General features: G+C 37.4%; 3 protein-coding genes across 11 annotated transcripts; 2 read left to right on the top strand and 1 right to left on the bottom strand.

Moving 5' to 3' along the window:
• On the top strand, positions 1-3,078 carry LOC129297167 (sulfite exporter TauE/SafE family protein 2-like). The gene is made up of 4 exons (XM_054935529.1): positions 1-983; positions 1,731-1,865; positions 2,360-2,506; positions 2,610-3,078. The coding sequence occupies exons 1-4, from the start codon at positions 156-158 to the stop codon at positions 2,916-2,918; spliced, it is 1,419 nt and encodes a 472-aa protein (XP_054791504.1). The 5' UTR covers positions 1-155; the 3' UTR covers positions 2,919-3,078.
• Positions 872-7,277, bottom strand: LOC129297169 (transcription factor ILR3-like). 9 transcript variants are annotated; one of them, XM_054935537.1, is made up of 7 exons: positions 7,122-7,277; positions 5,664-6,249; positions 4,875-4,937; positions 4,196-4,273; positions 3,926-4,085; positions 3,410-3,688; positions 872-1,007 (listed from the first exon to the last, which is right to left on the bottom strand). In XM_054935537.1, exons 2-6 carry the CDS (start codon positions 5,807-5,809, stop codon positions 3,422-3,424), a joined length of 714 nt encoding a protein of 237 aa, XP_054791512.1. In that variant the 5' UTR covers positions 5,810-6,249; positions 7,122-7,277; the 3' UTR covers positions 872-1,007; positions 3,410-3,421. The 9 variants fall into 9 exon arrangements, with proteins under 9 accessions (XP_054791512.1, XP_054791506.1, XP_054791509.1 ...); XM_054935531.1 differs by lacking the exon at positions 872-1,007 and adding an exon at positions 2,246-3,038; XM_054935534.1 differs by lacking the exon at positions 872-1,007 and adding an exon at positions 2,246-2,911.
• LOC129297171 (oxygen-evolving enhancer protein 3-2, chloroplastic-like) lies at positions 7,107-8,245 on the top strand. Its single transcript, XM_054935539.1, is given in 4 exon segments — positions 7,107-7,436; positions 7,438-7,454; positions 7,597-7,892; positions 8,023-8,245. Coding segments are annotated over 4 exon segments (702 nt in total). The 5' UTR covers positions 7,107-7,146; the 3' UTR covers positions 8,122-8,245.
• The last annotated feature ends 261 nt before the right edge of the window (positions 8,246-8,506 follow it).

The following is an 8,506-nucleotide window of genomic DNA, read 5'->3' as shown; positions in this document are numbered from 1 at the left end:
CGCTAAAACTACACTTTCAAGAATAAACAAATCAGTGTCACACGCGCACACACAGTTCCACCTCGTCCCTATATAAAGCCATTTTGCGCTAGCATATTCTCATCACTACATATCTCACTCAAAAAATCTCTGAAATTGCCTGAGACATTATTAAAATGAGTAGCCGCAGCCTCCAAAGTTTATTCCTCGTACTCTTCATTATCGTCTTCTTCATCATTCCTTCTATCCATGCAACTCAAACCCATCTGCCAACAGTTCCAGACAGTCTCGGAACCCACCATGTTTTCCTTCACAAAGTTTCTGAATTGAAAGCCCACGCACAAAAATTCCAAGAAACCCAGCTCCACCCATCAACCCTTTTGGTTGTAGCAGGAATTCTCTGCTTCATAGCTTCCTCCATATCCAGTGCTGGAGGCATAGGAGGAGGTGGGATCTTCGTACCCATTCTCACCATTGTCGCTGGCTTAGACCTCAAAACAGCTTCGAGCCTGTCGGCTTTCATGGTCACAGGAGGTTCTGCTGCGAACGTTCTCTGCAGTATGTGTACAAAGAGTCCAAAGTATGGTGGGAAGACATTGATTGACTATGACATAGCTCTTTTATCGGAACCTTGTATGCTGCTAGGAGTGAGTGTTGGAGTTATCTGTAACCGCGTATTCCCCGAGTGGCTGATCACTATTCTGTTTGCTGTTTTTCTGGCTTGGTCCACGGCCAAGACATGCAGAAAGGGGGTTATGTTTTGGAAGAAGGAATCGGAAGAGATTACGAGGAAGAGTAACGTTGGGGTCGGGCAAGTCGAGGAGAACAGAATGGGACAAGAAAATAATGGAGATTTGACGATCTCTGAGGAGCCTCTTTTGGGTCGTCGTCATCAAGAGAACCATGACAGATTGAGGCTTCCTTGGCTCAAACTAGGGATCCTGCTTTTGATCTGGTTTTCTTTCTTCACCCTCCATCTTCTTCTTGGCAACAAGTATGGACAGGTATGGATACTTTGCTCTTCATGACTAAAGATTGAGAACATAATTATTAAAAAGAATTACATTGAAGTCTTATACAAAAAAATTAATCACTACAAAATTCAAAATTCATTGACTGCTAAACTAAGATTGTTGAAAATTGATTATTAAGTAATTTCTTTCTGTGAAAACTGAACGTAATTCTTCCTAATTATTAATTTAACTGCATTTGTCTACTTACATGTTATGTTTGGACGCTTGGTGAACTGCCAATATCTTGTGATATTCTGCTTTAAATTTTATATGGAAATAAATTTCTCAAGATAATGATTAAAAAATTTAATTTTTAAAAATGTCACATGAGAGGATTTGATCTATCGCCTGTAAAGTAGTGGGTTTAAATTTTGCTGCAAATATATGGATCTTGTTAGTCCTAGTCAATAATTATTTTGTCAATACAAGTCAATTTTGGAGTCTTTATGCTACCCCTTAATGCGGTGGTCCTACTGTCCCAGCTACATCAAAATCTCTGAAGCGTGCTAGTGCAAATGGTTAGTTGGCATAGGTTCTGCACCATTCTTTATTCACGAAGAACAAACTCACGCAGTAAAAATACTCAAATACATGCGATTAATCAGCTGATGCATGATACTTCTAATAACATGTTTGGAAACAAAAACAGATGAACATTGTTTTAGTGAAGTTGATCGTTAAATGCCATTGGAACTACTTTGAATCTTACATGTTTCGAAAATGATGAACTATGTGCAGAGTATAATTCCAATGGAGCCGTGCGGGGTGGTATATTGGATTCTCTCATCAGTTCAAATACCTCTCACTGTAATTTTCATTTATTGGATCGTATCCAGGAAAGAGAGCCATCAAGATCAGCCTCTAACAAGTCAGGTAGGTTCCCGAACCTCACTGCCTAAAAAACAAAGCTTTTCAGCCTGTTTGAATTGACATTATAATCGATTTTGGACCCAAATAATCAATTTTTAGAAAAATTACTCAAATAGCAACAAAAAGTTGATAATTGATTACTATGCTATAATCACATTTTGAAATAAGTTCTAAAGAGGTTGTTTATAGATTCAATTTTACTGTTAAATTATATATTTTACTTCTTAAATAAAGTTTAACAAATTTAATAATATTAAATATAACTTTATCAATAATTTAATTTTGAAAAGCAATGTCCTTTATGATAATTTATACAACTAAAATTAATTTCAGTATCAAACAGATTGCATTATAATATAATCAATTATAATTAAAATCAATCATATTAATCAATTATTTTCATAATCAATTATACCAACTGAAATCTAAACAGGCTCTTTCACTATTTCAAACAAGCAATTGAAGTATAGCTAATCTCATTCCAATCGACATTACAGGACCAGGATTTGACTGGAGATGGACGGCCAAATAAGCTTATCTTCCCAATAATGGCACTGTCAGCAGGTCTTCTGGGTGGTGTCTTTGGAATTGGAGGTGGAATGCTGATAAGCCCCCTTCTTCTTCAAGTTGGAATGGCACCTGAGGTCAGTTCCCTTACATTACAGTTTTTAAACTATCATATATATATATATATATATATCAGCCAGCTTAGTTGGTAGCAACTGAGAAATAATTTTGTTTATATAGGTGACAGCAGCAACATGTTCTTTCATGGTTTTCTTCTCTTCCACAATGTCGGCGTCACAGTACATGTTGCTAGGCATGGAACATACAGAGACAGCACTAATATTGGCAGTTATATGTTTTGTGGCATCAATGCTAGGTTTATTGGTGTTGCGGAAAGCAGTCCACAAGTATGGTAGAGCATCCTTGATAGTTTTCGCAATCGGCATGGTTATGGTTTTAAGCATTGTTCTGATGACCAGCTTTGGAGCCATTCAGGTTTGGAGGGACTATAAATCTGGGAAATACTTGGGCTTCAAACTGCCCTGTTAAGGGTCAAGACAATTGTGTTTACTTCAGCTTTGTGTTAGCCTGCTAGAACTTCTACTCAGTAGTATTGTAACATGTCTACATGGTTATCACCTCATGCTAAGATTATGGACACTTTGGCTTCTGCATGAGCAATAAGATATAAAAGGATCATCTTTTAGCAGACTCTGGCCATTAAATTTGTTGATCAGATCATCATTTGTTGTTTTTAAGTCAATCCACAAAATCATACTCATTACTCATTTGTAAATGAGTATTAACAATAAAAATTACCAAAACCAAAGCTACTCTAAATATCAATTCCGGCTCGAACTAGAACTACATCCAGAAGCTGTGTATTGAATAAAAGATAACACTCAGAAATCAATGGGAGCACTTCCAACGCAAGATTATCAAATTTTCCCGATGTGAGAGTAAATTAAATTTGCAGAAATAAAAGAAGAGCCTTTTCTCATAAAAATATTATTGAAACTTGAAAGGCTAGAATACACAACCTTTACCAAGTTTTAGGCGACTGGGGGACGAAGTAGATGGTCCTGTGAGGTGTCAACAGCAGCAGGGGGTAAGAACTGCCACATTGAAACTCCTGGGTAACGAATGAATGGCACCATCTTGCCCCCAAGAACTGGTCCTGGTGTTGGAAATGGAGCTGTGAGGGTGGGAGGGTGAGGCAGGAAGCTTGGTTGTGAATTCAAGGCTTTGACTTGCCGCTCAATGTTATCTTTCTCCAATTTTAGCTGCTGCTTCTCATCGCGGAGCTCATTTTTCTCAGCCTACACAAACAAACTCACATGCATGAGGAACAAGAAGAAATATTATATATTTTGATCCTACCATGGGGACATAATAGTTGCGCGAATAGATATGCATAATTTGTTGTTCTTTCATAACTGAATAAAAGGTATCTCTTTGCGCATCATATTATGTCACACGACAAGATCCAAATCTGTAGTTTCAGAGTTAATACGACAATTAAAGTGTTCATACTTCAGACCCAGAATCACACACACCTTCAATTCATTTATTTTCTTCTGCAGATTCTCATTGGACTCTCTAAGCTTCAGAGCCTCGTCTCTTAGCTGAGAGAGCACTCGAACTGCATCGCTTAATATGACAACCTTGTCTTTGGCAGGCCTGCCAGGATCAAGGATAGAACCCAATTCTAGGAACCTTCAAATATTGCTTGAATCAGTCGCATGACAGAGATTAGACCAAAACGTTAAAACAAAAAACATCATGAGAGCAGGAACATAGAAAGTGGGTGGAAGATTTGAAGATGCCTGTCATTCAGTCGATCCCTCCTCAATTTCTCTCTACATGCTTTGGTTCCAGATGAATTGCTGGGTCCTGACCTTAGGCTGGGATTGTAATATCACAGAGAAATGAGTAAGTAGGGAAGGAAAAAAACATGAAAAGAGGATGGATCTATTTTGGATTGAGGATGAATATAAGGACTATTTTTGTCAAATTCAAAGAAGCAAAAATTCCTCTTTTTTTTTTTGAAAAAACATTAGATATTTGTATTTTATGTCTTTAAGATTTTTTTTTTTTTTTGGGGGGGATGTTCCCACATATTATTCATCCACTTTGCGATCAGGTATCCAATTCCATGGTTAAAATTGATATCTAACCAATTTGGAACTTATAATTCTATCAAATTTTATGGTAATAAAGCAAAATATAAACTTTATTAATAAGATTTTACTTGTAAAAACGCTTTTTTTCTTTGTTTTTTTTCTAAAGATTACTGCATGCTAGGAAGCATCAAATTCAAATGAGTGATATTGATGACAGTATCCATCTGGAAGCCAAAACTCACGTATCAAGATAGTATGCAACAACCAAACAAAAAGTAGGCATGGTAAGAAAATGAAAGTAATAAATTGGAAATTACGTAAAGGAAAGAAGCTTCTAAACTAAAAGCAAAACAACAATTATGTGACAGTGAATACAGCTCACCGTTTTCTTGACCCAGGTTCCTTAAGAACATCAGAATTCCCATAGGTATCATCCAACTCTGTACTGAGAATAGTCAAAGAGAAATGGTTATAAGTTCGGATAGAAGACTAGAGGTAAAGGAAAGTAAATAATTTTGAATAGAGACCGGTCACCGCCTCTGAGGATAGCATAAAAACATCAATAATTAAAAACAAGAAAAATTATTTAAAACAACAGAACAGAGTCCAGTAAAGATATGAAAATCAGATCTATAATCTAGAATAGAGAATTTTCACGGAAAATACTTAAATGATTCAAACGTTCTTTCTAGCACAGTGTATAAGCAGCCTGCTTTCTCATAGTAGCAGCTACCCCATGAACAACACTGCTAGAGAAGCTGAACTCAGTCCTATTTTCATTGAGTCCCAAAGATAAAAGCCATTTTCCTAACAAATAGCTTTTTTTCTGTCCAACCCAGTCCTATTTTTTTCTTTTAATTATTCAAAGAGCTTTATCTGTCCCGTAATATGGTGAACTGAGGGTCAATGGCAAAAACAACTGTTCCATATTTCTCCAAACATTTGTAAAGAAGACAGAAGAAGTAAACATTAAAGTAAGAGAGAACTTTTTATGAAACTAAGTCAAACATAAACGGCTACATTGTCCCTTAATATTGTTCTTGATCCAACAGAACTCAGACCCAAAGAAATTTTGGCCATAATTCACCACAAAATCATGCAGCATTTTAAATAAGACCGATGGCCTGAAACAATATACAAAGGCAGAACACTTGAAAAGCAACGGGGTAACCTGAAATCAGCAGGAGGAGCAGTGAGGGAATGATGGGGCCAAACAAAACTGGGCGGGTCAAGGGAAGGAAGGTCACCACCAGGGACGGGAATGTCGTCTAAATAACCGTAATCGAATACCCAATTGGGGTTCTCCGAAGAACCCATGTGCGACAGAGTGCCGGAAACTCAGAATTCCGATGACAAGTTTCCCGTGGCGTATGGCGAAAGAGTGGTTCACGTCCGTGCTTGGGAATCAACGAGAAAAAAAGATGGAGAGCCGACGAATTACGATGTAAATGGTTGAGAATGAGATACAAAAGAAGCGTAAAAGGTAAGAATAAGAATATGATGAGCGATGAGAAAGGAACGCGAGAGATATTGAGAGAGACAATCGAGCAGCATCGTCCCATTACCACCACCACAAAAAGCGATTGCCTCGTTGCCAAATGCCAAAGCCACACGCACACGCTGCACCAATTCTCCACTTCACCTTTCTATCTTCCTTCTAGCATAGCATCAAGCATGAACGAATCTTTGGGTCCAATATATACCCGGGTCTTATTCGCCTTGTTGACTTGACTGTCCTGCTTTGCCTTGATTTGGACCTTAGAGTAAGAAATGATATTTGTTTAGAATTTACATGTAATGTTAAGTAATGTTCAAGTAGTAAGATTGAAACAAAATTTGATGATATATTTTTCATCCAAAAAAAAAAATATTTTGCACCTCATAGGGTGATATTTAAGATTTCATGTTTAAGTGGCAATAACATGTTTTATTTTATTATGTAACCAATGTCTTTTCATCGATAATATATTTTCTATTATCTTTCACTTATTTTATAAATCGAGAGAATCAAATTAATTAAGTAGTATCTTTCTTTCTCATTTTATGTAGGATTTTTTTAAATTAGTATTTTCTTTAATTCGATTTATAAATACATTTTACATTTTAACTAGGATTATGTCATGCATGCATGTATGGACATTTAACCATTTTAAAATTTAACATGACTCTCAGAAAAATAATCAAGTAATAGAAGAAAAGATTTAGAATTTACAAGTTATATAATGATTTCATTTTATGAATGTTCTCTTGAATTGTGCTGGAAGATTAAAACGAATATGATTATAAAATACGAATTTCATGAAATCAATGTATTGTGCATATTTGTAAAGATAATTTACGTCGGAAAAAACTCTTTACGTATTCTGCATTTATACAAATAAAAATACAAAAAAAAATTAAAAAAAGATAAAGAGAAAATCGAATGAAAAAATTTATTAAAAAAATTCCTTTGCTAACAATAAGAACTGAAAAATTCACGATGGAAACACAACATGGGCTTGCCATCATCATCAACACGATTGGCGGGGACTATATACAACTTATCCAAGCGGGAAACGGGCAGATAAGTTGCTGCCCGGACTGCCCGTTACACGCAGTTACATAATCCATCGCTCACCATTCTACTAACCTTTCCGGAGATTGATCGGAGAAACATGGCTCAAGCGATGGCATCTTCTGCTATGTCTGGCCTACGACGTTCCTCTCACCTTCAAGGTAGCCTCCAACTCAGTGGTTCCACGCGCCTCAACCTCCCCGCCTTCTCCAGGTTGGGCTTGGGCCCGACCCGTCCCGCTGGGCTCACCCTCCGAGCCCAGCAAGTGAAGCCCGACAACGAGACCAGCCGCCGGGCGGTGCTCAGTCTCGTCGCTGCCGGCCTGGCTTCCGGCTCTTTCGTTCAAGCCGTCCTCGCCGACGCCAAGCCCATCAAAGTCGGCCCTCCTCCCCCCCTCCGGTGGATTGCGTAAGTCTTATCATCTCCCTCGCACCCTAACCCTGCTGATTCCAATTTTCAAATTGACTTAAATCTTAGTAAGAGGGCTATCAATTAGGGAACAGAATGAGTGGAATTTGATTTGATTGGTGATAATTTTGGGAAATGGCAGCTGGAACATTGAACTCAGATCAGCCAAGAGACCTTCAGCTACCTCTCAAGCAAAGGTTCTACCTCCAACCTTTATCGCCGAGCGAGGCGGCACAGAGGGCGAAGGAATCAGCGAAGGATATCATAAACGTGAAAGAGCTGATCGACAAGAAGGCTTGGCCTTACGTTCAGAATGATTTGCGTCTGAAAGCAGAGTATCTTCGTTATGATCTGAACACCGTCATATCTGCTAAGCCTAAGGACCAAAAGAAATCCCTCAAGGAACTCACTTCCAAACTCTTCCAGGATATCAGCAATGTAAGTCATATCTCTGTTATCCTATAAAGTTTATGTAACAGTGAAGGAATATTCAATAAATAATGTAATCAGTATTACTAATTAGGAAGGTTTGAAAGAATTAAGAAGTTGATTGTGTGGCATTGTACAGTTGGATTATGCTGCAAAAATTAAGAGCACACCACAGGCGGAGAAGTATTATGCGGAGACAGTAGCTACTCTGAATGATGTTATTTCGAAGCTGGGTTAAGGAAATTGAATGTTGTTAATTTGCCTTCTCTTTTGTAATCTTTGTTTATCAATTTATGTAACACGTTAATTGTTTTGGATGATCTTTGATTGAAGGGAATCAAACGAGGCGAAATTTGTTGGCACTCAGGATTCTTCTACTTTACCCCCCAGGTTTTGCCCAAGGATGACAATAATATTTGTTACACAAATTACATGGGAAGATGAAATTAAAAAAAAAAAAAAAAAAGGTGAGCAATCTTTTTTGCATTTTTATCTACAAATAAAAGGTTGACAGGATAATAGAGATAGAGCCCTCTCAAGATTTGCAAACTGAAATTAAAGAGAAATAGGGAGGGAGAGGTAAATTTTATTTGTTAATGATAAAAAATGGTGAAATTCGTTCA

The sequence above is a fragment of the Prosopis cineraria genome, unplaced genomic scaffold, assembly GCF_029017545.1.
Source record: "Prosopis cineraria cultivar Desert tree isolate PC_DT_omini unplaced genomic scaffold, ASM2901754v1 PC456, whole genome shotgun sequence".
Classification (NCBI taxonomy): Eukaryota; Viridiplantae; Streptophyta; class Magnoliopsida; order Fabales; family Fabaceae; genus Prosopis; species Prosopis cineraria.
The sequence above is the reverse complement of the archived record's forward strand: the minus strand, read 5'-3'. Positions and strand labels throughout refer to the sequence as shown.

Bases quoted from the DNA above. Each gene is read 5' to 3' on its own strand.
- LOC129297167 (XM_054935529.1), top strand. From the start codon at position 156: ATGAGTAGCCGCAGCCTCCAAAGTTTATTCCTCGTACTCTTCATTATC. The intron at 1,866-2,359 runs GTAGGTTCCCGA...TCGACATTACAG, and splicing joins ATCAGCCTCTAACAAGTCAG to GACCAGGATTTGACTGGAGA. The intron at 2,507-2,609 runs GTCAGTTCCCTT...TTGTTTATATAG, and splicing joins AAGTTGGAATGGCACCTGAG to GTGACAGCAGCAACATGTTC.
- LOC129297169 (XM_054935537.1), bottom strand. From the start codon at position 5,809: ATGGGTTCTTCGGAGAACCCCAATTGGGTATTCGATTACGGTTATTTA. The intron at 4,938-5,663 runs GTTACCCCGTTG...GACTATTCTCAG, and splicing joins GCTCCTCCTGCTGATTTCAG to TACAGAGTTGGATGATACCT. The intron at 3,689-3,925 runs GTGTGTGTGATT...TTGTTTGTGTAG, and splicing joins AGAAAATAAATGAATTGAAG to GCTGAGAAAAATGAGCTCCG.